Source organism: Stenella coeruleoalba (assembly GCF_951394435.1).
Source record: "Stenella coeruleoalba genome assembly, chromosome: 15".
Taxonomy (NCBI): Eukaryota; Metazoa; Chordata; class Mammalia; order Artiodactyla; family Delphinidae; genus Stenella; species Stenella coeruleoalba.
Window position 1 is genome coordinate 80,163,004 of NC_137161.1, and position 27,721 is coordinate 80,190,724.

Sequence of the window (27,721 nt, forward strand, 5' to 3'; positions counted from 1 at the left end):
CCCTCCTTCTCCAAGGCCATCCCGGGGAACCACTGAAATCTTAAAATCCAACCTGCTCGACGTTGCTAGAATCTCCACGTTAATGTCAAGTGGGGTGCTAAATCTCTATTTGCTAAGAGAAGGCAGAAGATCTGTACACAGCCTGACCAGCTGAGGAGGACATACGTTTTTAACTTAAAAAAAAAAAAAAGCTGAGAAATAATTCATTTATTTAACCCAGAAATGGCTATAATCTGAAACCCTGCAATCCTCTTCCACAGCAACTGTTTTGGCAAGCCCCCCAATGTTCCAACAAATAGTAAACTGTGCTTGCCGTTTGTCTAAGGGACCTTGCATTAATAAACATGAAGAAGAGCACTTTACCTCCCACTCTCAATGACAGGACAAAACAAAGACCAGCTGTATTCATCAATGAGGCCTTGTTCTGCACATAAAGGCTAATTACATCTCGCTTCAAGCCTACACATGGAAAACTTTCCTGCTGCTGTACCCGCCACAGCCAGCCGGGCCGGTCCAGCTGACGCAGGCCGAGGGCTGCACCCAGTCAACGGGGGCTCCCGACGGCCTCGCTGCCTTTGACCTGCAGGCTTCGGTCCCAAGTGGGGGCGGGGATGGTCACCCCAGTGACATCTCCCAGGGACGCACAGGCGACGTGGGCTCTTCCAACCTCCTGTGGAGACGATGCCGTTCAGGCCCGTCTAATTTCAGAAACGCACGCACCCGAGCCCAGGGCAAGCTTGTCGGGAACAGCTTCTACTCGTTGACAATAGAATAGCTTACAGCCATTAGTGACAGTGACCACAGCTGTCACCGTGCTGGGCGCTGCACACACACCTCCTCATTACTCTCCACAGCCACCCGGCGTCCTGACTACTATTATGCCCATTGTACAGGCGAGAAAAGAGAGTCACGGAGGTCAATTAGCTTATCCAGGGACACACAGAGGGTGAGCAGCGGACCCCGGCAATCCACTCAAAGCCCACCTTCCACAGGGCCTCCCCCATCCCCTTCCTGCATTTTCTGTCAACACATTTTTTTAAAAGCCCTCCTTTCGAAGGGAGAAGATAACACTTTTGAAATGTTTTAAGACCATTTGTGAGATTTGCCCCTGGGGGGCTTATATTCGTAGGTATTAATGAAAAGCTGTCTAGTCTAAGACAGTATACGTCAGTCGGGCCGGAAGCAGATGGTAAAGTGACAGACCTTTCCCAGAAAATGAAAGCGGGGAGGAATGCGGAGGGGGCAGCTCCGTGTGGGATGTCCAAGATCGAAGCGATTGTCTCCGAAGTTAAAAGAAAGTAGCAATTATTATCTCAGGCCATTCTCTACATTTTTTGTGGCTTACTTATTCTGGGAACCATTTACAGTAAGGGTTTGGCCCTAGGCTGCCCTGTGGTAGCCGTCCATCTATTTGGGAAATGCCGATCCCCATCCGAGCCTCAGTCCAGCCCCTGCGCCCACCATGCCCACCTGCCCTGGCAGATCCACCCGTCGGAGCTTGGGGCTGGTCCTCCAGGAGATCGGCCTCGACGCCTGGTGTTTTCACAGAGGGCGCTCCTCCTTTGCCTCTAGCAACGCCTCAAACCCCTGGTCATCCCTTTCAGGAAGGCTTCCTCCAGTCCTTTCTTTGGCTCCAGCGGGGTGGGGTCGTGTGCACTGGAGACCCGCCATCCCCAGCGCCAGCTCCCTCTCCCCCTGCCCCTCCCCTGGCCGGGGAGGGGAGGAGGGTAAGGTCAGGGGTTGCTGGCGCTGCCGGGATCCCCGTCGCCTCCCAGAGGTCACAGCTCCTCTCCAGGTGGCCCCTCCAAACGGAGGTGGGGTGAGGTCCGGCCAGTGCTCGCTCAGGGTGCCCGGACCCCGCTGGTCTCCCTCGTCCCCGCTGTGTCCACGTTAAACTCTCTTCTGACCGACCTAGCTAGAGTGGGCTGTCTTCTGTGGACACCCTGACGGCACAGGTGCTGCGCTAACTAATGTCCCCTCCATCACAGCAGGGGTCACGCTGGTTCACAACAGCTTTTCTCCCCCGCACCCCTCCACCGAGCCTCCCCGAGGAGGCCTCCAGGAATGCTAGCGCCGCTGACGAGTGGCTCTGAGGTGTGCCCATGAGGCTCGCTCTCTCTCTGCGCCCACGTGCACGCCACACCTCTGCCTCCCCGCCTGTCCGTGGAGACAAGGACCTCCTGCTATGATCACAGGAGGGGACACACCCCGAGAGCACCCGTGGCCCCGTCAGCAGTTGGTAACAAGAGCCACAGCCCAGAGGCAAAGCATTTTATGTGACAGAACAACTGACCCCCATGCTTTTTTTATTCCATTCTCCGTTTACTCTAGTTCAGTGAAAATGAGCAAGTAACGTGCGGGTTTTCACTCATCTGGATTTGGAGGGAAAAGAAGCTTTCTGGACTCAAGATACACTGATGTGACGGGAAACAGTCTAGAGACATTTCTCCCCGAGCCCCGTCCACCACCACCGCTTCTCGTCAAAGGCCGGTGGGCTCAGAGTTCAAGGAGAGGTCTGGGGGCAGGAGGGCCGGCCTCTGGTGCTCCCCTGGGTAGCCCTGCTGACGCAGGTGACCCGAGATTTAATGATCTTACCTGTCAGATGACAGAGCTGGCGGCTTAGAAACAGCCCCGGGTCCCTGCATCTATAGATGGTAACTTAGGACAAGACTGAAGACTGAAAATCAGCCCGACATCTCAAGGCACCTCTGACCCCTCCCAGGAAGCGGCATGACCTGGGAGCAGGTGACTGAGCTCTTTGCTGGCTGAGAGACGGGAATCATCCCCAAGCGTCACCCTGGCCCCGAGCACAGGGAGGCAGGGAGAGGGTGGGCACAGGGACAAGATGGCCCCTCCTCCCTCTCTCTGTCTCCCAGGCACTCCTGGCCGCCACGTGCCCTCCCTAGAGAAGACCTACAGCTGTGAGCTGGGGAAGGTTAAGTCCTTCCTAGACGGCTGTTCCCGGTGCCGTTGCTGCCTCAAGCCCTAAGGCAAACCAGTTACGTGGACACAAATTTTCTGTGTGGCTTTTTGGAAGGCCAAGAAGGAAGGAAGAAGTTGTGGCTCTCAGCCAGGGCCCAGTACTTAGCCATCATATGACAGGTGGCATTCCTGGCTGTCAACTCCCAATAGTTTCTGCAGATGCTTGGTGTCACCAGGCAGTAGGTACACCCCCCCCCCCCCCCGCATGCAGGGAACACGGCGGGAGACACTGGCTTCTGGAAGTTGAGCTCCGGTGACAGTCTCTGAGCAGCGGTTTTCGAAATGGTTTTTGACTGAGAGCCACGGGAAGAATGACATTTTATGCTGTGGCTCAATAACTCTGTACTTCCAGATTTACACACGAGCTAAAAGGGTCACAAAACAATGCCTAACTTTACTGTGTGCCACGAGCCATGACAGTTTCTATTCTATTCCATTAGTTTGTTTTATATTCTATTTATTACCCAACTAGCCAGTCACCACTCGCTAAAGTGACTTGGCGATTGTGACCCAGTTTGAAAACCATGGGCTTAGACGGGCTTAGAGGTTGGGCTCAGAGAAGTTTTTTTTAAGTGTATAATAAAGCCAACTTTGGTTGACTGTAGATATGCAAGATGTATCTATGCCTTTTAGAAAGAGATGTGGTTTAACAAAAATAAATTAACAGAAACTAATGAAATAATCCAATTTATCACCCCCAAAGTCATCATGAATTTTGTCAGCAAGTAAGATGAGGTGGATAAGAGTGAATGAATCAGGGAACTAGCACAGCAACTTCAGATCAAAGTCTTTTAGAAAAGAAATGCTATAAACTTAAGGCTAGAGCTATGTATCAGACTAAAACATTATAATTAAAAAAATCGAATTTACTGAGAAAAACAACCTACATAGTAGAATAAAGTCCAGGCGGAAACAGTAGAAAAACAAGGATGACACGCGGGCAGAAGAGGGAACCCGCACACGGACACCGAGGAACCCCAGGGTGACAGCAGCTGGCGTGGTGCCTCGGAGGGTACGTCTTGGGAGGTGAGGAACTCTCAGGCTGTGGGCTCAGAGGGGAGGGCGGAGACGCGCGCTTGCCGGCCCACTGACAGTGATGCCCGGGGTCGGAAGCGTTAATACCAGAACCACCAGTTTTCAAAGCGCAATGTTAACGGTCACGGGACCTTAGAACCGGCTCTTTCTGTACCACCTGAAGTCTCATTTCAGCACACCGAGACGGGACAGTGATCTGGCGGGGTCCCCCGGGATTAGACATGCCAACAAGTCAGCCGGAGTCGCCAAGACGGACCAGGATGTTTTAGTCTTTGCGCAGAAGATCTCTGCTCATGATCAAAATTGGTTCTGACCACCAGACCTGGGTAGCTGGGCTCTCAAGATCTCGAGCTGCTAAACAACCCAGAGCAAAGGTCAAGGGCCGCCCTACTGCCCCCTCAATGTGCCCTGAGAGCAGCTGGCCCAGCAGCAACCTCAAAGGCCAAGGGCAAAGGTGATGGGACCGAGGGGTGCAGAGTACCAGAGCCCCACACGGAGCAGGCGCCGGGGAGGAGGGCGACGCTGTTCAGAGCCACCTCCCCACTCGCCAGCGCCCACTGAGGCCCGGTGTGAGCACAGCAGGAGATGCTTCTCACTGGAGACACAGCTGTCAGGGCTGGGGTGGGGTGGGTGTTGGGGACGCATGGGTTTCTGGGGGAGGTGGGACAGGAAAAAGTTGTTCGGACTCTAGCCTGGTGTTGTCAGGGGATGATCTGTTGCTCCTTCATCTTTCTTGATTTACGTCAGCATTATTTCTTGCTTCCTGGTGTTCTGCGTGGAGGGTAGGCTAGCCACAGCGTACCCGCAGTGCATCACTGATTTCCTCCCCACAAGACCCTTGTGTGATACACCTGCCCAAAGATACACGCCCCCTCTGGGTGTGTCCGCACTCGGACGCCCAGCACCATAAGGTGGGATTTGAACAAATGCACCTGTGTGGGAGTGAAGGCACAGGTAAGAGGTGATGCTACTGGCGCAGACCAAGCTCCGCAAAATGTCCCAAGTATCACATCTTCTCTACACTGGCTCTTTTTCAAACTTTCTTAGACAAAGGCACAGTGGTGGCCAGGCTTCACGATAATTAAGGAAAGAAGTTTCAGTTGGAAGGCTTGTTCTGAGAGCACCAGATAGAGCTTACTGTCACATCTTGGGTTTTAAACTGATGCAAGCAAGTCATGGGAATGAAACCCTGTTCCTTACAGCAGCTCAGAGGCCGAACATCTTCGAAACCCCGTACCGCTTTGCAAAGTCAATAAACAGGAGGGTGACGCAGGGAAATCTTTCATGGAGTAGCAAAATCGGGTGACACCTGACCAAATAATGCCAATGGAGGGAGCCAGGCAGAGACTTACTTGGCGGTAATTTCTTCATCATATTTGGTTTTCAGGTCAAATAATTCTGTTCGAGTTTTTTCCAGCGCTGAAAGGCAGAGGACATAAAACCATAATATACTAACTGTTCACATTAAGTCAGAAAGAAAAAGTATACATGTAATGCATTCTCATTTCAAAGGAGGCAAAGATTGCAAAAGGATACACAGCATCCAACAGAAAAATCCCCTTCCACTGCCACCTCACCTCACCCCATGCGCCTCTTCTGAGATAACCACCGTTACTAGTTTATTGTGTAAGTTTCTTGCTTTTAAATAAACTCCACTATTTAAAAAATATTTCCATACCTAACTGCATACATATGTAAGTGTATGTGTGTGTATATATATATATTTCACACCCTTCCCCCTTCATAAATAGGATGATACCAAAATCTTCTGAGATTTGCCCTTTGCCCTTAGCAGGCATATGGACATCTCTCCATGCTGGGACATTGGCAATGACAGTAACAACTTAGCTCTTGTACAGGGCTTGCCACATGCCCGGGGAGTCAGGACATCTAGAAAGGAAGGTGCTGGGTAAAGAGCATGGATGTTTCAACTTCAGATAAATCTCACTCGGCTGGCCTCCCAAGAGTCGATTTACATCCACGTCAATACTAAGAGTGTGACTATTTTCCTATACTTCCACCAACACTGTAAATTATCAATTAAAAAAAAAATTCGACAGTCTGACAGGCAAAACAATCTTTTACTGATTTAATTAGCATGTCCCTGCCTGTTCAAAATTAACATTTTTTCATATGTGTATTGGCCGCGTGTACGTCTTCCGCAAACTGCCTGTTTTCATCCTTAGCCCATTGTTCTCCTGGACGGTTTATCTATTTTTTTTTGATTTGTAGGTGAGCTTTACAGTCTTTGGATATTATTTGACTGTGAATTTGTTATGATTAGTTTCTCCCACTCTGTCACTTGTGTTTTTTTAAAACGTGGACTCTGATGTCTTCTGATTTTTTTCCCCACATTTAAATTAAATATATAGCGCCATTTCTCTTTCAGAACAAAAAGAAAAAAGGTAGGAAGAAGTTCAAAGAAGCGATAAAAACTCAAGTATAACCTTTTTTGGCATCTAAAGTTTTGAAGGTCTGCTGTTACTGTTCTCCTTAACTTCACAGGGTAGAAATAAGGGGTTTTTTTGCCCTCATTATTGCTCCAAATGAGATGTCAGCCCTTGACAGTTTGGTGATTTAGACTTGTTTGTTGGAAAAAGAGCAGGAAGAAAGGATGGCTTGTGGCAGTGATGCAAATGGGATTCAGAGCCTCCCACCTCAACTGCTCAGTGTGGGTGACTCATGCAGTCGAGGTGGGGAGCTGTGGAGGAGGGGGTCTGAGGCACGCTGGGGCGAAGGCTCCCTCCCTCCTCCAGGCTCACCACGGCGGCGGCGGTGACAGGTGTCAGAGGGGACCTGGAGGGACTGGGAGGTGGCGCAAACCTGCCCTAGGTCAGCCTGTCCTGTAGCAGCTTGACCGGCAGGCAGAATAGCACACCTGTTTGCAGAGTCTGGACTTTATGTTCGGCTTCTTCCAGCTTTGAGGTGGTGGACATCTGGGTCTCCTGCAGTTTTCTGAAAAGGAAGAGGAAGAAGCCAGATTGGTCACCTTGTTTAGCAACGCACACATCTCGTGTGTTCTGGAGCTACGGCGATGAGCCGTCTTCGCACGGCTGGTGAGAGGCTCGCGGCCGGTTACAACTCGTAATGCCAGGAGCCCTGACGCCTTGCTCTTTAACACCCAGACTTTGTACCCGCACATCACACGAGGGGAGGTGTATTTCCCGTGGGACTTGACGTGAGGCAACTGATCTAGAAGGTTATCCTAAATGTAGCTTGTTCTTGAAATGCCAGATATTAAAAAAAAAAAAGGAAGAAAAACCATCATCACGCACTCATTGTTTCCTGAAGTTAGCCCAAGAAGAACGATACATTTACATTCTGCTGACACAATGAAGGAATTTGCTGGAATAAAGGATGTACTGAAGAGATTCGACAGCTGTTCCGTTTCTGTTGGAATGGAATGCAAATGCAACTCTAATACCTAATGGGGACATGCGGAACGTCTGCAGCCACATTCCACGTATTTATATTTCCCATGATCTCCAAATGAATTCCCTGGTCAATAAATAGCATTCCTTCCTCCTCATCGGCAGAAAAATCTCTAAAAATAAGTTTATTATTTTTACATCATATGAATATAACACATGCTCTCATAAAGAAGAAACCTGGGAATACGGAAAAGTAGAAATGGCACAGTTAAAAAAGGCACCCAAATTTATGGAAATCTATGGAAAAGCACTGCTTGCGCTTGCACGTATTTCAATTATAAAACTAATAAATGCTCTGCGTTAAAAAAAAGCAAAAAAAACCACCACCACAAATACCATGAGAGCATGGAAGGTAAAATGTCCTTTCCCTTGGGCTCCACCGGCACTCCTCAAAGTTCTTTTGTAGCTCTCTAGAATTTTTCTTTATTTTTTTTTTAATACAATAAAGGGCTTCCTCATTTTTTTTTCTTTTTTAAAAATAAATTTATTTATTTATTTTATTTTTGGCTGCGTTGGGTCTTTGTTGGGGCGTGCGGGCTTTCTCTAGCTGTGGAGAGCTCTTTGTTGCGGTGTGCAGGCTTCTCACTGCAGTGGCTTCTTTTGTTGCGGAGCACAGGCTCCAGGTGCGTGGGCTTCAGTAGCTGTGGCTCGTGGGCTCAGTGGCTGTGGCTCGCGGGCTCTAGAGCGCAGGCTCAGTAGTTGTGGCGCACGGGCTTAGTTGCTCCGCGGCATGTGGGATCTTCCTGGATCAGGGCTCGAACCCGTGTTCCCTGCATTGGCAGGTGGATTCTTAACCACTGCGCCACCAGGGAAGTCCTAGAATTTTTCTATACGTATAGAAATACAATGTAATATGTAACATACTGTAGCATAATATAAACTCAGATGTGATATATTATAGTGTAATAAACACTCCCCACCCCTTTCTTTTAATACTAAAGGGATCAGAGCACACATGGTATCCTGCAGCTAGCTTTTTCACTTATCTCCGTACTGTGGAAACGTTCTACCCAGCATATATAGTTCGTCCTCATTCTTATGAAACAACTGACTTAACCAAGCCTCTATGGACATTTAGATGGTTTACCACCCCTTTCTACTGAACAATTCCACAGTGATCATCATAGGTACTGGTGCATAATTCTGACAATGAATCTGTTGGATAAAATTCTAACAGAGGAACTACACTGGTGAAAGGGTATGTGCAACTGTTTTTGTTGTTTTGATAGATATTGAGAAACTTTCCAACAGAAAGCCTCACCAGTTTAAACTCTTGCCAACAGCATTCGAGAGTGTTCTGCTGTGCCAACACTGGATAAAATTAAACTTAGTTTTACTCTGGAGTGAAGCTGAGAATTTCTCTTTGTATGAACTGTCTGCTCAACTCCTTTACCCATTTTTTGCAGCGCTGGGTTTTCTTCTTATTAATTTGTAAGAGTTCTCTGTTTATAAAGAAAATTAGCCCTTTTTCTTATGTGGTGCAAATATTTCTTCCCAGATTTTTGATGGTTTAAAAATGTTGTCCACTGTTACTTGTTTTCAAAAGTCTGTGTGAAATTTTAGGCAGCTGTATTTATATAGCTTTTCTTTTATGTTTAGAAAGATCTCTCGATTCCAAAATTATTAAAAACAAAGTAAATGTGCACGTTTTCTTCCAATATGTACATGATTTAATTATTAATACTTAAATTCTAATCTGTTTCAGTTTTTTGGTGTAAAGAATGAGATAAAGATCTAGCTTCATCCCCCACCCCCAGTGGTCAGTTATCTGCATCTTTTAATATAATCAATCCTTTTACCTAGTTTGAAAAATCAACTTAATAATATTAAAGTCCTATAGAAATTTATTTCCCTACTTTTGTAACGCATAAGTTTGCTCTCTGCAGATGTCATCACGCTGTCTATAATTCAGTATCACGCATTTTTCACTTCGCATTATGCTGGATACATTTCTGGTATAATTGCAAATTCAACAAAACTATTACTTTATAATGGCTGTATAACGTTCCCGTTAGGGGTGGACACTTTTACGCACCCATTTCCTGTTGGCAAGGCATTTCAATGGCTTGCATTCCCCCCTCCCCTCCCTCATCAGTAATATGGTGAGAAATCTCTTTGGGCACAGAGTGCTTTCCTAGGAGACATATTTAGTGCCAGTTCCACGTCTGCTGGGTCACAGAACCCCGACTCTGTGGGGCTCACTTTCTTCCCAGGGGCTGTGCCCAGCCCCGCTCTCCCAGCAGCGTAGATGCGACATCCCCTGTGGGTCTGGGCTTGGCCCCGAGGGACTGGCTTTGGTCCTGCAGTGAGGGCTTTGGGAGGCCAAGTCTGAGCGCAAAGGGAGGCCAGGGCCATAGCGGTGGGTCAGGCTCTGCCCCCACCTCTGGGTACCTCGCTGGGAGAGTGTGGGCAGGTGCCTAATCTGTAAAATGAGATGGTCTGCTCCGCAGGTCTATCCTGGGCACTTGCTGAGACAACATGTCGAGAGGGCCCGGCAATGAGTGTAGCGGGCATTCTTCTTCTTTTCTAAATGAAGCCAGTTTAACGGTGGCCCAGAGAGGCCTTGGTGATGCCCGAGATCTCCACGGAGCCTGCCTCATAGAAGTCCGAGCAGCTGCATTCCAAGTCCACGGGAAACACCCACAAAACCCCACCACGGGGCCTGCCTCTTCACTTGTAACCAGACTTTTAGTGCCTCTCGTTAATGGACTCATGTTTCTTCATGACAGGCTTAGATTTTTAAACCTTAGCTTCACCAGAGTTCTGAGAGACCTGACTTAACGCAGTTTGAATTGGTAAGTTCGACACTCCTATGGTTTTTATAAGAAATCTAACTTTCATTAAGTCATCACACTAGTGAAAAAGCAACTCATTATTTGTGGCAAAGTTTTGGGGGAAGCAGGCCCGTGGAAACCTAACACTCACAGCCCTTGGATGGTGCATTAAGGTATTTTGCTGATACTAACTCCTTGGTGTATGGAGCACTGTGAGGTAATGAAAAGAGGCAAGAGACAAAAAAAATAAAAAAAAAAAAGATTGTGTGTGTGTGTGTGTGTGTGTGTGAGTGAGAGAGAGAGAGAGACAGAGAGAGAGAGAGACAGAGAGAGAGAGAGACAGAGAGAGAGAGAGACAGAGAGAGATGTTAAATATCAAAATTCACTTAAGGTATCAGGAGCTCAGCATCGCCCTGGGTTCCCAGAGAAGACACACAGCAGGGGACGGTCCCACCCCTCTCATCTTACCTCGGGTACCACCCCTATGTGCCAACCACACACGTTTTGTGCTCAAGCCCCGGCACCATGTGGCCCCGACAGACACGCCCTTTGACACACCTGACACCACCCACCAAAGGGAAAGACTGGTACATTTCACTCAAGGTCATCTCACAATCTCACAAATTACAGAACAAGGGACACCTTTGTTTTTCAAACAAAATTGTGCCTTAGAGCCCCTAGGATTTTGGTTTCCAACCTGGGCTTATTTCACTGGTCCATTTAAAAAAAGCTGTCTTGTGATGTGAAGTGTACAAGTAAAACGTCACGTCAGCACGCCAGTGCGTGCAGATCTCAACACGTGCTCACCTCTCCTTTTCTGCAAAATCATTTTGTAACTTTTGTTCCTTTTCGAGAGCTATGGTCTCGGCTTGGTTCTTCAGAGTCTGTTCATATTCTCGGATTTTCTCTTTAAGTGCTTTTATCGTTACCTCTGCAGAAGGGGAAAAAATACTCCAGTAAGAGAAGCATGGTTCCATGTGGCTAGATATACTAGGCTTTCATAACCTAGGAGGATTGGTGTGTTTTAAACTTTAGCTCTCCAACTCTGACACAAAATCAATGGTTACAAGTCCCTCCGGAGACCTTTTACTCCCTAAATGTTAAATTGAACTTTAAACATTTAGGTTGAGGAGGATCAATGGATTTTGCTGGGAAGAAGAACTATGTCTCTCTAATACAACTTAAGAAAAAGAGGGGGGAAATCAACGGTAAAATACAGTATCATCCTATTGACGAGGCTTCAATTAGTCCTCTACTGAGGGGAGATTAATAACGTTTTAGTGTGGGTTTAAGTACTTTCTTACAAAGAAAGCGGTTCATAATTGTGCGTACATTTTGGAAGAAGCCTACTGACCGCCCTGGCCATGGGCTGCAGCTTTGCTGTTTCACAGGTGATGAGACACACGGTGCGCTAAGTGGATGGGGCACCTGTCTCCTCGGCTGGAAGGGACCAGCCCCAGAGCCTGGGTGCTGAGAGCACCCTCCACCGGGGCCAGAGTCTGGCAGACCCAGGCTGCGTGTGCAGAACCGATGACGGGGCCCAGGGAGCCTCAGCGGAGGGAGGGGGAGTGCCAGAGGCGTGGGAAGCAGTGCTGTGTGACGAAGTCCTGCAGGGCCTGGTGCTCAGGACGTAGGGTCCCTTGGGGGTCAGGGCCGCCCCTGGAAAGCCCAGGTTCCCCCACCACCAAGTGCGTGTTTACAGCAGTTGCTTCAGTGACCCAAAATAGGAACACAAGAGCAGATGCAACGAACAGGGCAGGGTCCTAACTCAGACTCATAAGTGGCTCTAGGGTGGGACCACTCCACCTGCTCCTGCCCCATTCACCCCCACCCCCCTGGGCGGGCCAGCCAGCCCCAGGCAGAGCACCGAGGCCCCGGCTCCAAGGCTGGTGGAGCTCTTGGGGGACCGCACCTGCCTGGGCGTGGGTCCATCTCGTGGGAGGCAAGGCTGAGTTTCTTGGTCGTCCCAGCACCTGACACAGTGGGTGCTCGGAAAGTGGCTGAGGCATGAGGCTGGGCTGAGCAGGGTGAGGCCTTGACGGGGCTGTGACAACGGGGCTCCAGGCCCACGCGACAGTGTCGCCTGCCAGGTCTCTGCCCATGTAAGTGCTTGGACTGGCGGCCCTTGTTCCTTCGGGCTGTAACTCACGTCAGCTTCTGCTCCCTGAGCTGCACGGACACGCCGGGCCAAGCGGGAGCCAGGCAGCCGGGCATTTGTACCCACGTGGCTTGGTGCATAAAAGCTAGGGGCTCTTTCGTTAAGATAAGAAACTGGCCTTTTTCATCCAGTGGAACCAGAGGGTTCTCCTCAGAGGAGGAGAGAGGGAATTAAGACCAATGACCTTGGCAGGGCATTTGAGAGACGAACAGGGGGCTTCCTGCCTCTCGGGCTGGGTGTTTGGGGCCTGGAAGAAACGCTCTGTGAGCACAATGGTTAACATGGAGTGACGGGGCCCAGGCTGGGAGGGAGCGGAACACGTCCAAAGCGGACACGACAGGTCACCTCTGGAAACATCTGCACATTCTTTTTAGTCGATGGTCAGTGCGGCTGTAAACACGCAGCATTTCTGCCTTGAGCAATGGGTTGGAAACATCTGGGCAGCCCCTGGGCCCTGGTGCTCAACCTAATGGGTTTCTCAGTGTGACCCATCTATGCTCCTTCCAGGGGAGTTTGGGGCACTAGCCTGGGGCTCCCACTCTGTCTGGTGGGGATCTGCCTTCAACGACAGATGCGTTGCCTGCGGGTGACACCTGTCAGAGAGCCAGCTCATGATCAAAGTAGGGTCACATCCAGCCCAGGTGGGCTGCTCAGTGAGCCAGGGGCGGATTTGTCCTGGAGCCTCGGTCCCTCCTCTGGCACCTGGGCCCGGGTCCAGGACATTGCGCTGGGTGTGTCCCAGCTGGGTCCCCTCCGTGTGAGCAGGGGAGAAGGGAGAGCGGCGTGGAGGAGAGGACACCAAAGACCTCTTCTCCCACGGGCTGTGCCTGGGCCCCGTTCACTCACCTTTACATGGAGTGGGGGAGAGTTACAGCATGTGATAAAGAAACTCCTGTCCTGCTCTAACACTTGATCCATCCAGACTACAGCTGTGACGACTAAAACAAGTGATGTGCACCTCAACCCCTTCCAAATTCAAATCATTTTTATACTGGGGAGAGAAGAGAGGAAAGCGCATGTTCCTGGCAGCGGGAAATCGGTAAAGACGCCAAGAAACAAAGAGAAGGACGGGGGGCGACTTCCGGAAAAAGCCACAGCGCTGAGGTAAGAGCAGCTGGTATTTGCTGAGTGTTGGGAACAGCGCATCTCATCTGATCCTACAACAGCCCTTCAGGGTTAGTACGAGAATTCTGCCCCCACCCAAGAAAACGAGGCTTCAACAATGTGAGACCACTTGCTCCAGGTCACACAGCGAAGTGGTGGCAACCAAGGGACCCCGGCCCGGTCTGCTGGCCTTTGGAGCCTTTGTTCTTGAGTTTTGGACTCTGCATTTCTTTCTCTCGCTCTCCCTTTTTTTTCTTTTTTTTTTGCCACGCCACGTGGCTTGTGGGATCTTAGTTCCCCAACCAGGGATCGAACCCGTGCCCCCTACAGTGAAAGCGCCAAGTCCAGTCCTAACCACTGGACAGCCAGGGAAGTCCCTTAGGCTCTGCATTTCATTTAGAAATGTCCATCAGGTGAGGCCTTTGGGGAGGCAATGACCCTGCACTGGGCAACTGGCCCCGGGGCGCTGACAAAACGGGGGGGGAGGGCGACCGCGCCCTACAACCAAACCAAATCAAGCTGAAGGAGACCCAAGCGGTGGAGCTGCCAACACAAGATGCCGGAGGCCACTGGAAGGAAACGTGCAGAACCAGAATCCACAGGTTCTCTTTCCCCCGGGCGCTGGGTGGTTCTGACCAGAGCCAAGTCCTGCAGGGGGAAGGGAGCATTTCTCTCACTGGACCCCAAGCTCCTAAGTCCTCACCTCGCTCCCCAGCAGGACCAAACTGTCCCTTGTGTCCCACAGGCTCACAGCTCCCTGTGGGCCAGAACGAGGTGGCATCCCCGAGGAAGGGGCCCTCGGGCCTGCTGTCCTCACTGCCCAGGCCTGGACCTTCCTGCCTCTTCCCGGGTCCTTTCCGCGCACGACCCCTCCTTGCCAGCCGGTGTCCAAAGGTCTCAAAACCCAGGGATGCTTTTTTTTTTTCTTTTTTTTTTTTGCGGTACGCGGGCCTCTCACTGCTGTGGCCTCTCCCGTTGTGGAGCACAGGCTCTGGACGCACAGGCTCAGCGGCCCTGGCTCATGGGCCCAGCTGCTCCACGGCATGTGGGATCTTCCCGGACCGGGGCATGAACCCGTGTCCCCTGCATCGGCAGGCGGACTCTCAACGACTGCGCCACCAGGGAAGCCCCAAGGATGCTTTTAACAATCGTCATCAGGGACTTCCCTGGTGGCACAGTAGTTAAGAATCCACCTGCCAACGCAGGCGACACGGGTTCGATCCCTGGTCTTGGAAGATCCCACATACCTCGGGGCAACTAAGCCTGGGCGCCACAACTACTGAAGCCCATGTGCCATAGAGCCCGTGCACAACAACGAAGACCCAGCACAGCAAAAAAAAAAAAATCATCATCAGGTAATTCTTTCTCCAGCCCTCAGAAGTCCCCCAAGCCGTTTGCTCTCTTTTCTGTCACCTTCCTCACCCACACCCCCAACAAAACCAAACAGGCCCACTTCTACTTGGACTTGGCTGAGAAACCTACAGCGGCTGTCAGATGGGGCCGTGATTTTCCTCAAGACGAGGAAGCCACGAGGTTCCCGATTGGGACACGTCTGGATTTTAGGTGTGGGAGAGATTTCTTTGTTCTTCCCTGACAGGAAAAGCCAGGCGACCTTTGCCCTCTTTCCTTGTTGCCAAAAAGCTGTTTTGTTTTCCTTCGTTAACGTCGTCATGAATAGGTGACAGTGACCAGGACGCCACGGGGCTTACGTATGGGGACGTGGAGGCTGCGGCTAAAGCCTTAATGTATCGGCCTCAGTTATTAAAGGACTTACTGGATGTGACCCTTTGATCACAAGCTGGCTCTCTGACAGGTGTCACCCGCAGGCAGCGCATCCATCTTTGAAAAGGCAGATCCTATCACAGGATGATTCAGGAAGAACTTTAAAAGAATCCTGATCCGCGTTTTGCAGAGGTAAAGTTTTCCTTCTCAATTGCTAAGCATTATTATTATCTCTCTTTAATGACTCTGATTCTTGCCCCACCCGGACTTTATGATGAAGGTGACAATCAGAGCTAGTTCCAACAGTATGGGGAAGGCAATTAAAAAAGAAAGAAAGAAAGAAAAGAAAAAAGAAGAAAGAAAGAAAAGGAAAAAGAGAAGAAAAGAAAAAGAAAGAAAAAGCAAGGAATGAGTACATTTTCCACCAACCTTGATTTTTCACTTCAGCAAATTCCTTGTTGTATTCTTCGAGAGTTTCCCTAAGTTTCTGGTTCTCTGTTTCAATGTCGTGTAGGCGCTGCACTTTGAGCTGGAGCTGCTGCCCGAGGTCCAGAGCCGGAACAGGATCTGCACGAGAGGGAAACACACGTCATCCCCCTCTGGACACATTCGAGCCACCTTCCTGGCCTCGAGGAGGCTGGGAGTAGGTCACCCAGCTCCCAGGGAGTCAGCTCCCCAAGGCCCCGCGGCTGGGTGGACTGGGTGCTTCTCTGCGGCTGCTAAGGGATGTGCACGCAGACCGACCCAGTACATGAAAACGGGGTGGGAATGGCCACGGGCTCCCTGGGATTTGCCCACTTCCCTGGCCTAATGTGACACTTAAAGGATTTTCCATTCCCCGATCTGATAGGAAGAAAGATACACGTGGCGGCAAGGGGAGGAGCCCGGGAAAATCACCTATCACCTAGCGCCCACGCGGAGGAAGCAGCGAGTGGGAAGGTGCCGAAGGCCTCAAGTTTCCAATAATTCTTAAGAAGTTGGAAATAACACCTGATACCCGGAGAGCGTCTGGCCATCACAGAACACTTTTACGGACATTTTCTCATTTGAGCCCCAGGACACTCCTGGGAGAGAGATGTGACACACAGATCATGTTCCTTTCACAGAAGAGGGAACTAAAGCTCATTGAGGCGGGGTGATGGGCCCAGGTTACCGGCTGGTTAGCTGGGCAGAGAGATCTCAAACCCAAGTCTGTGAGATCCAGTGACTGTCCTTCCAAAGAGGAAGGTCCCCTGAGGGGGCGGGCTCCCCTTTCTGTCACGGCCCCCCTTTACTGATGAAGGATGCTCAGGAAAGAGTCAGGGCTTACCAGCTAGTGATCTAAAGATGGGAGAACCCCGGGTTTCTGCTCTCGGTGGTTCTGTCTTTCCTCAGAGGCACAGCTGGTGACCCAGCTGCTGTGACCCGTCCTGCGCCAGCAGGCCAGCCAGCCAGGAGGCCACCACACTCCTGGTTATAGTACAAACAGCAGGAGAAGGGCATCTGGGCCAGTCATGAGAGGTCCTGCAGCCAATTCAATGTGCTCTCCACCATCAGATTCACTTACAGAAAAACTGGATTTGTGAGGGAACCACTGACCGAAACCGCCCACCCCGGCCAGGCACAACAGTAGCCACTCGCAGGAGTTCTCTTACAACGGGAGGTCCTGGTAAGGAATGCGGAACTAACAAGCTACCACCAACCGGAAGGAGTCGGGCAAGGTCAAAAGGAGAGAGGAGACGCCAGTCCTTAAGTCCTACCAGCCTCCCAGAATCTTGCTGGAATCCATCTTGGCTGAGCGACGGATGTGCTACCAGGAAGGACCCTGAGTCAGAGTGATTGGCCAGAGACAGCCCGGAAGCTCACCCCATCACCATAAAACCCGAGACTGGGAGCCACGTGGCAGAGCAGTGCTCCGGGGTTCCCTGTCCTTGCTGCTCTCCGCCCGGGCCCCCTTCCCAATAAAGTCTCTTGCTTTGCCAGCACCTGTGTCTCCTCGGACAATTCATTTCCGAGTGTTAGACAAGAGCCCACTCTCGGGCCATGGAAGGGGTCCCCTTTCCTGCAACAGATTTGGACCTAAAATCGGACACTGCAGATGTGGAATTCGGGGTACAGGCGCGGACTTTGCCTTTACCATTCATTCAGCACAAAATGGAGAGACATTCAATGTTCTTCTGGCATCAGCTGGGTCTTTATTTTTATTTCTGCTGCACTTATAATCCACCTGCCGGGCCCCACTGGGGCACTTCCTCTGGGACTCTGGGGCCCCGTCGGAGTAGAAGCATCCCCAAGTCTGCTGGGCTTAGAAGAGATTACGGAAGGTATTTCTGGTATGGACGCCAGCGTCACTTGTGAGACGGCTGCGAAGATTTAGTCTCCGGTTGAGGAATGCTAAACACAGAGCCCAGTGGATCAACAAGGGTATATATCCAGGCGCGCACTGAATTTTCAAATACCAGAGCAGTTCATTTTTCAGACCACCCTTGGTTCCTGGAGACGAGGGCTCCGTCTACCACGCCTCAGTCGGCGGGGCCACCAGGAGCCAGGAGCCAGGAGCGCTTTGAGGAGCCCGCGTCTTGGTGGGGTTTACAAAAGGCAGGCCCCGCGGCACGTCCAGCACAGCCTTTAGCACCGCCCATCACGCGAAACCCCGGCAGCCGGGCGCTGATTCTGTGCGTATATACAGTTTATGACTACCTCATTGCCTTCTCATTTGTGGCCTCTCATTATTATTTTTATCAGCATTGAAATATTTATATTAAATTAGATTTCAAAAGCTATTTCGGGGAGACGGTTCCCTGTAAGTAGGAGCGGTAATAGCGCTACAGAATGAACATCCTCAGAACATTCCAGGTGCAGCTTTTTTTTTTTTTTTTTTTAATTTCAGTATCTTCCCTGGACACCTTCCCACCCCCACTCCTCTTCCCACTCCCCACATGGCCTTATGCTGGGCAAATGACGTGAAGGAGATAAAAGAGAGTATTGCCCGTGGCCCCGTCCATGTAGAACGACAGCTTTAACTTGAAACAGGGGTCAGGGAAGAACTGAGGAGAAGGAGAGCCACTGTGCTTCTATAGAACTCTATGAATGTTCATCGCTGTAGGTTTCCCAGCACAACTGCCAGTACAAATTATATTTTAAAGAGCTAAGCTAGTATGCTGCCCTCCATCCCCCAAATTTCTCTTGACAACTTTTCCAGTCCATTCCTTTTAAGAGGCCAGGACCCACTGTGTCTGCTTCGAATAAAAAATAGTTTCCCTCGTTAGATTCAGCAAGGAATTCAGTAACATGTAAAAATAATACGCACATTATCAAGTGAATGGTAACTAGGACCTTTAGACAAATTTTCGAAGTATTATATTGTAAATGAAAATTCTGGCAATCTTGTAATTATTCATTACGGCATATATATTTAATTGAACATGATTAAAGGTTAATGCCTAAGTAGCAGAACTGGTCATAGAATAAAGAATGAACTGAATGTTCAAAAATCTCTATGTATTAAACTTCAAACTTTACTACAGTACAGTTGAATGACTCAACGCCTACAGCATTTGAATATCGTTTTGGATTATGTAAAAGGCATTGCTAAAGTACCTCTCAGGCTTAATATTTATTACTTGTATTAAAGGAACAGTTAATTACCACATGACAATATAATGACTCTAGCATGTTTGGGCTAGAGACCAAAACAGTGAATTTCGGCATGCCAAACCCCAGCCTGCATGTTAATCTAGGGGAAATCATAGCTTTTTGTCTCATTAATGATTTCCAATGCCATTTAAACCCCACACAAGTATTGTTAGGTCTTATTCTGAACGTCACAAGCCTCTGATCTCAGCAGCTCAATTAGGGAATTGTCTGGGGGAGGCAAGAGCACACACCCATACGGGGAACAGCATCACACGGAAACCTGCAGCCCATCTTCCCTGCCGCCTCCAATTCAACATGCCTTACTGCCAGTGCCATGCACCCGATGTGACAAACTTGCCAAGTGCTCTACAATCACTTCATAGTTCATTCCTAACACACTCTTTGAGGCATTCTGCAGCTCACTATGCAACACAGGACTCAAAGAACATAATTATAACAAACAACAACAAGTCACCTGCATTTATTCAGCACTTTCCCCTAAGTACATGGAACGTCATCTCATTGATTCCAGCCATCACAGCCAGAGGTCGGGGGTGGGGGTGGGGGGAGGGGGCTCTGCAGCGAGTCAGGCGCTGGCATCTCACCCAGGGACAGGGGGAGGAGAGAAGTCGGCCAGGCAAACAGGTATGCAAAAGTCGAATTAAGATTTCTGCCTTCTGAGCCGGCAGCCGACGAAATTATACTGTCTCTTCGAGTACCAATGTAACAAGTAGGTCCTAAGCATCTGTCTGCCCTGTGCAAGGCACTGATTCACTGGGATGGACATTCAGCAGAGTCAGCTGGGCCCAACTTCACAGAGATAAACCATGTTCACAAATAACTAAGATAAAGCAAGAAGGGCTACATGGAAGACCATTCCCACATAGAGAAACTGGGAAAAGGAGTTTTTTTCTTTTTCTAAAAAGAAGAGTCAGTGTTTAGACCCGTAGAGACTGTGGGGCAGTCGATCCCTGTGGAAGAAACAGCATGCAGGGGAGCAAGAAGCAGGGAAGGGTCAGGCACAGCCACAAAAATACTTCAGTCCAACTGCCGCTGCCCACGTACACATTCTATGACGTCAGGACCGTTCTAGGTGCTGGGGGGACACGGTGGCGAACAAGAGAAAATCCTTGTTCTCAGAGACTTGACATTCCACTGAAGTGAGCGAGACAGACGAACAGTAAAACCAAACAAATCAGAACGCTCTCAGTACCTTCAAGCATGAAGAAGAGAGGAGACAGGGTGTGGAGAATGGGGAATGGGTCCTGGAGACAGAAGGACAGGGAGGGCCTCTGAGGAGGTGACCCTGGGATTGAGATCTGGATGTCGAAGAGGAGAGAACATGAAGACTCTTGGCAGAGGGAATGGCAGTGCAAAGGTCCACAGCTGGGTGCCAGGATGGGCACATACAAGGCATAGAGAGAAGCCAGTGAGGTATGATGAAGGGAAGGGAAAGCGGCCAAGGACAAGTGGTCAGAGTGGGAGGCCTGTGCTCAAGGATTTAAAGAAAAATATGAACACAATTAAGGAGAGAAAGAGATGATATAAAGAAGAATCGAACTGAATTCTAGAGCTGAAAATACAATGTCGGAGGTGTCCTGTTGCACAGTAGGTAGCAGGTCAGTCTCATGAAAATACAGTGTCTACAGTGAGCTAAGGGATGGAGTTTGGATTCAATTCTACTCCTGATGGGAAAAGCCACCAGATAATAGGACTCTTGCAAAATGAGCCACTGTGGCGCGAGAAGAAAACTGCAGTACTCTGAACCACGAAAATGTTTGTTGGTTTTCTAGTTGCAAAGTATTTAAGAGTTTTAAGCTTAAAGATGAGTTATACAATTTTTCTTTTAAAAAGCTAAGTGTTCTAAATTAGCTGCCCTGTTCTGTGATGACAGATGGCTATCAGTAATATGCTGCCTGGCAGACATTTAAAAAATATAAACACATAATCTATGTCTTTGAAGTAAATGTGATGTTTTAATACTTAGTGGGAAAAAAAAAACTACTTGAATGAAACTCATCTACAGTGACAGCACTCTAAAAGTGGATATTTGGAAATGTTCCCATCATCATATAAACTTATGGGCAAAGATAACATTGTCTACAAAAATGTCTCAATGCCTCATATCAGACAAGAGGGAGTGGAGGGTCATTGTTTAGAGTGTGGACCAGACTACCTGCGATTGAATCCCAGCTCTGCCACTTACGGGTTGTGCAACCTTTGACAACCTACTTAATATCTCTGTATCTTACTTTCTTCATCTATAAATTGGGCATAATAATTGTGCCAATATCATTAGGTTGTTGTAAGGATTAACTATGATAATATGTCATATACCACCAGGCACGGAGTTAACACCCAACAGATGTTACCTATTATCAACCGACTCAAACCTGATGAAATATTTGCCAAAAGGAGTTTCAAACCCATTTGTTAATATATAAAAAATACAGTATCTTCTGACTAGTTAGCAAGAAAAATTGATATACTATGATAAATACAAATTTACTAGCTGAATTTCAACTAATACTTTCTTATAACTGGTATACAGGTTTCAAAAATATGACTCATATTTTTGTAAAGTTAGCTAATAACGCACCGCTTTGGTTTGGATCTATGTATCTTTGTGAGTTATCTTTTCCAGCCATTTATGACAGCCATTAAAATCAAGAACAACATTCACAAAACTTGGGAGATTTCTACTCCTGGCCATGACAGATTAACTGGCACTGGAGCTGCCCTCTGGCCATAAACAACTAGAACACTAGGCAATCTAAACGAAACAAAGAGCCATTTACAGATGTTGTACAACCAGCAGAGCAGGAATGGTGATCCCCGAAAGAGGGAAACAAGTAAGGGGAGCCCTATGATCACCCTGACTTTCTGCCAGGAAACACTTTCTGGACTGCAGCACAGGGAAGGGGGAACTCAAGCAGAGGATGATGGTCTTCTTGGATTGAGAAGATAGAGATCAAAAGATCAGGAGATTTAGTTACCTGGAATTTATAGGGCAGAGCCCTGGAAAGGAGGGAGATATGCAGAGAAAGAGCTAGAGAAATCTGCAGAGGAGTCATATAAAATCTGTTGCTGAAAGATAAGGTACATACATACACGCAGGGTGAAACTCCACAAGGCTGCGCAAAGAACTACAAGGAAGGTCTAAGTAAACAACTCCTAGAGTTCGCAGTGTTGGGAGGCTTTCAAGTTGCAACCAGCCGGAGAAGAGAGGCTTGTTGAACAGGCAGGACATTCGGTAGAAGACATCAGAGGGCCACACCAGAGTGGAGGGCTAAGCTAATCCTAAAGTAAAGGCTAGTCTGGACCTGTCCCCAAAAGCTTAAAAACATGTCTCAGAATAATTGAGTTGATCTGCAAGTAATTTAACTGCCTGCCCCAAATACTTCAACGCTCTTAAGAAAGACAACAAAATCCAGTTAACTACAATGTCCAACATCCAATCAAAAATTACTAGACATGCAAAGAATCAGGAGAATAAGGGAAAAAAGCATCAGTTAATAAACACAGAACCAGAAATTACAAGACATAATGGGAGTAGCTGACAAAGACTAAAACAATTATAAGCATGCTCAAGGATTTAAAGAAAAACATGAACACAATAAGGAGAGAAACAGAAGGTATGAAGACCCAGATGGAGTTCTAGAGCTTAAAATACAGTATCTGAAATGAAAAAAATTCCCTAGATTGGCTTAAAAGCACATTAGACACTGCAAAATCGAGAAGATCAGAGAACTAACTCAAAGACATAGTCACAGAAACTGCCGAAATAGAAGCACAGAGAAGAGACTGAAAAAAAAAAAGTTACTTAAACCTCAGCAGCCTGTAAAACAGTATCAAGCAATCTAACATACACGTCCCAGAAAGGGGCAAGGGATGTATTGGAAAGAAGTGGCAAAATTTCCAAATTTGGTGAAAGCTATAAACCCCCAAATCCAAGAAACTCAACAAAATCCAAGCAGAATAAATGCAAAGAACACCAATAAACACAATCAAATTGTTGAAAAGAGGGATAAAAAGAAAATCTTAAAAGCCAGAAAAAAGGGACTTCACTGGTGGTGCAATGGTTAAGAATCCGTCTGCCAAGGCAGGGGACACAGGTTTGAGCCCTGGTCCAGGAAGATCCCACATGTCGTGGAACAACTAAGCCCGTGTGCCACAACTACCGAGCCTGCGCTCTAGAGGCTGCGAACCACAACTACTGAGCCCGTGTGCCACAACTACTGAAGCCCGCATGCCCTAGAGCCCACGCGCCTCAACTACTGAGCCTGCGTGCTTCTAGGGCCCGTGCACCACAACTACTCAGCCCACATGCTCTAGGGCCCGCATGCCACAACTACTGAGCCCGCATGCTGCAACTACTGAAGCCTGCACTCCTAGAGCCCATGCTCTGCAACAAGAGAAGCCACCACAATGAGAAGCCCACACACCGCAACAAAGAGTAGCCCCTGCTCGCCACAACTAGAGAAAGCCTGCACGCGGCAGTGAAGACCCAATGCAGCCAAAAAAAAAAAAAAAAAAAAAAAAAAGCCAGAGAAAAGAAGACTCTTAGGGGAAGAAAGATAAGGGTGATGAAGACCTCCTGTCAGAAATGATGTCAGTCAGTCCAGAGAGAGAAAAACTGGAACAAAAACTGCCAATATATAGTTTTATACCCAACAAAAAATATCTTTCAAAAATGAGGGTGAGGGCTTCCCTGGTGGTGCAGTGGTTAAGAATCTGCCTGCCAATGCAGGGGACACGGGTTTGAGCCCTGGTCCTGGAAGACCCCACATGCTGCGGAGTAACTAAGCCCGTGCGTCACAACTACTGAGCCTGCGCTCTAGAGCCCATGAACCACAACTACTGAAAGCCGTGTGCCTAGGGCCCGTGCTCTGCAACAAGAGAAGCCACTGCAATGAGAAGCCCACACACCGCAACGAAGAGTAGCCCCCGCTCACCGCAACTAGAGAAAGCCCACTTGCAGCAACGAAGACCCAACGCAGCCAAAAATTAAATAAATAAATAAATTTTTTAAAAATTAATTAAAAAAATGAAGGTGAGATAGATATTTTGTTTGTGTGTTTCAAATGAACAAGAGCTGGCAGAATTCATTGCCAGTGAACCTACACTATAAGATATGTTAAAGGAAATGCTACATACCAAAAGAAAGTGATTGCAGACAGAAACCTGCATCTACACAAAGGAATAAACAACACTGGAAATGGTAAATATATGGGTAAAAATAAAGTACTACTTTTCTCATTTTTAATTTCTTTAAAAGATAATTGACCATTTAAAAGCAAAAATAGTACAATGTATTGTAGGGCTATAACATATGGAGAAGTAAAATAAATAACAATACACAAAGCACAGGAAGGAGAGACTGAAAGTGTACTGTAAGATTCTTACATTGTATGTGAAGTGGTATAATATTATTTGAAAGTATAGTGTGATAAATTAAAGACACTTAATGTAAACCTTAAAGTAACCACTAAGAAAATAAAACAAAGAGCTATAGCTAATAAGACAATTAAGGAGATAAAATAAGATCACAAAAAAAATCAAAATAAAGCAAGAAAGACACAACAAAAAAATAGGTAAGACAAGAAGAAAGCGAATAGTAAGATGGTAGACTTACGCCTCTCTTTATCCATAATTACATGAAACATAAAATATCTAACATTCCACTTAAAAGGCAGATTGTCAGACTGGATTAAAAAAAAACACGACAGAGCTGTTTACAAGAAATACAACTTAAATAAAACAAAAAGATAGGTTAATAGTAAAAGGATAGAAAATGATATAACATGAAAACACTAATCAAAAGAAAGCTGCAGTGCCTATATCAAAATGAAACAAAGCAAACTTTAGTACAAGGAATATTAACAAAAATAAAATCAGTGTATAAACTTGAAAGTATCAAATCATTGAGAAGATATAACAATCCTAAAAGTAAATGTACTACAAAACAAAGCTTCAAAACCATGAATTAAAAACTAATATAAGTGAAACAAGAAAAAGAAAAATCCACAATAATAAAGATTTCAAAATGCTGTGCTTGCTAATTAATAGTACAACTAAATATAAAATCAGTAATGGATACAAAAGACTTGAACAACACTGTTGACCAACTTGACCTAATTGACATTTATAGAACACTCCACTCAGCAAACTACAGAAAAACACGTTCTCTTCAAGTGCACATGGGACACTCACCAAGATAGAAATATATTGGACCATAAAACAAGTCTCAATAGACTTAAAAGAACAGAAATCATACCAAGCACATTCCTTGGCCACAGTGAAATAAATCAGTGACCTAAGCCTCCACTTTAAGAAACTCCAGAAAGCTCTAGCCAGACTGATGAAGAAAAGAAAAGAAAAAAAAAAAGAAAGAAAGAAAGAAAAAAAGAATGCACAAATTCCAAGATCAGGAATGAAAAAAGGGACATGACTACCCATCCTACAGATATTTAATTAATTAATTTATTTTTTGTCTGTGCTGGGTCTTCGTTTCTGTGCGAGGGCTTTCTCTAGTTGCGGCAAGCGGGGGCCACTCTTCATTGCGGTGCGTGGGCCTCTCACTGTTGCAGCCTCTCTTGTTGCAGAGCACAGGCTCCAGACGCGCAGGCTCAGTAGTTGTGGCTCACGGGCCTAGTTGCTCCATGGCATGTGGGATCTTCCCAGACCAGGGCTCGAACCTGTGTCCCCTGCATCAGCAGGAAGATTCTCAACCACTGCGCCACCAGGGAAGCCCAGATATTTAAAAGGTAATGAAATATCATCAACAACATTATGCTAATAAATTTACATGAAGTGGATCATTCCTTGAAAAATTACCGAAACTGACTCAAGAAGAAATAAAACATCTTAATAGACCTCTATCTGTTAAAGAAGTAAAATTTATAATTAAAATCCTTGCTATAAGTCAAAAAGATACATGTACCCCTATGTTCATAGCAGCACTATTCACAATAGCCAAGACATGGTAACAACCTAAATGTCCCTCAACAGAGGAATAGATAAAGAAGATGTGGTACCTATATACAATGGAATACTACTTAGTCATACAAAAGAATGAAATAATGCCATTTGCAGCAACATGAATGGACCTAGAGATTATCACACTAAATGAAGTCAGAAAGAGAGAGACAAATACCGTATGATATCACTTATGTGTGGAATCTAAAATATAACACAAATGAAGTTATTACAAAACAGAAAGAGACTCAGAGACACAGAGAACAGAGTTGTGGTTCACAATGGGGAGAGGGGGTGTGGAAGCGATGGAAGAACAAACAAACAAACACCTTGCAACAAAGAAAATCCCAGGCCTGGATGCCTTCACTGGTGAACTAGAGATGTTTTAGGAAGAAGTAATGGCAATCTTACATAAACTCTTTCAGCACTTGACTCATTTGATAAGACCAGCACTACTACCTTGATACCAAAACTCATAAAAACATTAAAAGGAAAAAAAAAAAAACAGGCAAAAAACTACAGTGCTATATTCCTAATGAACTTAAATACAGAAATCCTTAGTAAAATATCAGGAAATTAAATCCAGCAAATTCTAAAAATACATCATAACCAAGTAAGCCTTATCCTAGGAAGGCAAAGTTGGTTTAACACTAGAAAAGTAAACTAGTTCACCATATTAAGAGAATAAAAGAGAAAAATCATATGATTAGCTCAATTGAGGCAGAAAAAAATCTGACAAAATTCAATACCCATTTGTGACAAAAACTCTCAGCAAACTAGGACTAAAAGGGACTTTTCTCAAACTTTTAAGGGTGTCTACAAAAACCCACTACAGCTAACATCTTATTCAATGTTGAAAGAGCGAATGATTTCCCTAAGGTTGGGACCAACACAAGGATGTTTGCTTTTTCTACTTCTATTCAACATTGTACTGGAGGTCCTGGCCAGCGTGGAAAAAAAAGAAAAAGAAAAGGAAAAAGAAATACACGATATTACAGATTGGAAATCAATATGGACATAAAAAACTTGAGTAACACTATCAACCAAGTTGACCTGAAATTTACAGAACATTCCATCCAACAATTGTAAAGTGCATAATCTCTTCAAGGGCACAAGGGACATTCAAGATAGAACGGTCTAGGGAATCTCCAAAAAAACTTCCAGAACTAAGAAGTAAGTTTTAAAAGGTCACAAATATAATATTACTATATAAAAATTCATCACGGGCTTCCCTGGTGGCGCAGTGGTTGAGAGTTTGCCTGCTGATGCAGGGGACGCGGGTTCGTGCCCCGGTCCGGGAGGATCCCACGTGCCGTGGGGTGGCTGGGCCCGTGAGCCATGGCTGCTGAGCCTGTGCGTCCGGAGCCTGTGCTCCGCAACGGGAGAGGCCACAACAGTGAGAGGCCCGCGTACCACAAAAAAAAAAAAAAAAAAAAAAAATCACACTTCTATATAAAAGCATCAAAGAATTGGAAAAAGATTACAAAAAAAATACCACTTACTACAGCATCCAAAAACATGACCTATTTAGGGATAAACTGAATACTATGGGCCAGGCCTGTATATTGAAAACTACAAAATACTGCTGAGGGAAATTAAAGACATAAAGAAATATACAATGCTTGGACTGGAAGACTCAATAGTGTTGTCAATTTTCCGCAAATTGATCTATAGATAAAGTGGAATCCAGATCAAAATCCTGGCAGGCTTGTTCGTAAAAACTGATGAGACGAGTCTAAGATTTACATAGAAACTCAATTAGCCAAAATGATTTTGAAAAAGAAGACCAAAGAAAAAGGACTTGTATTACCTGATTTCAAGACTGATTATAAAGCTACAAGAATCAAGATAGTACGATATTAACATAAGGATACACATACAGATCAGTGAAATAAATAGAGGGTCCAGAAAAAAAGACTCAA

At 46.8% G+C, this 27,721-nt stretch overlaps 1 protein-coding gene across 11 annotated transcripts in view; it reads right to left on the bottom strand.

Moving 5' to 3' along the window:
- Positions 1 to 27,721, bottom strand: part of CUX1 (cut like homeobox 1) — a 371,021-nt gene that overhangs the window by 128,053 nt on the left and 215,247 nt on the right. For all 11 annotated transcript variants that reach the window (XM_079944241.1, XM_079944240.1, XM_079944249.1 and 8 more), the window contains exons 5-8: positions 15,636 to 15,773; positions 11,030 to 11,153; positions 6,896 to 6,972; positions 5,370 to 5,436 (exon numbers count right to left, since the gene is read on the bottom strand). In XM_079944241.1, the coding sequence (XP_079800367.1) occupies positions 5,370 to 5,436; positions 6,896 to 6,972; positions 11,030 to 11,153; positions 15,636 to 15,773 (406 nt within the window). The remainder of the gene's footprint in view (positions 1 to 5,369; positions 5,437 to 6,895; positions 6,973 to 11,029; positions 11,154 to 15,635; positions 15,774 to 27,721) is intronic.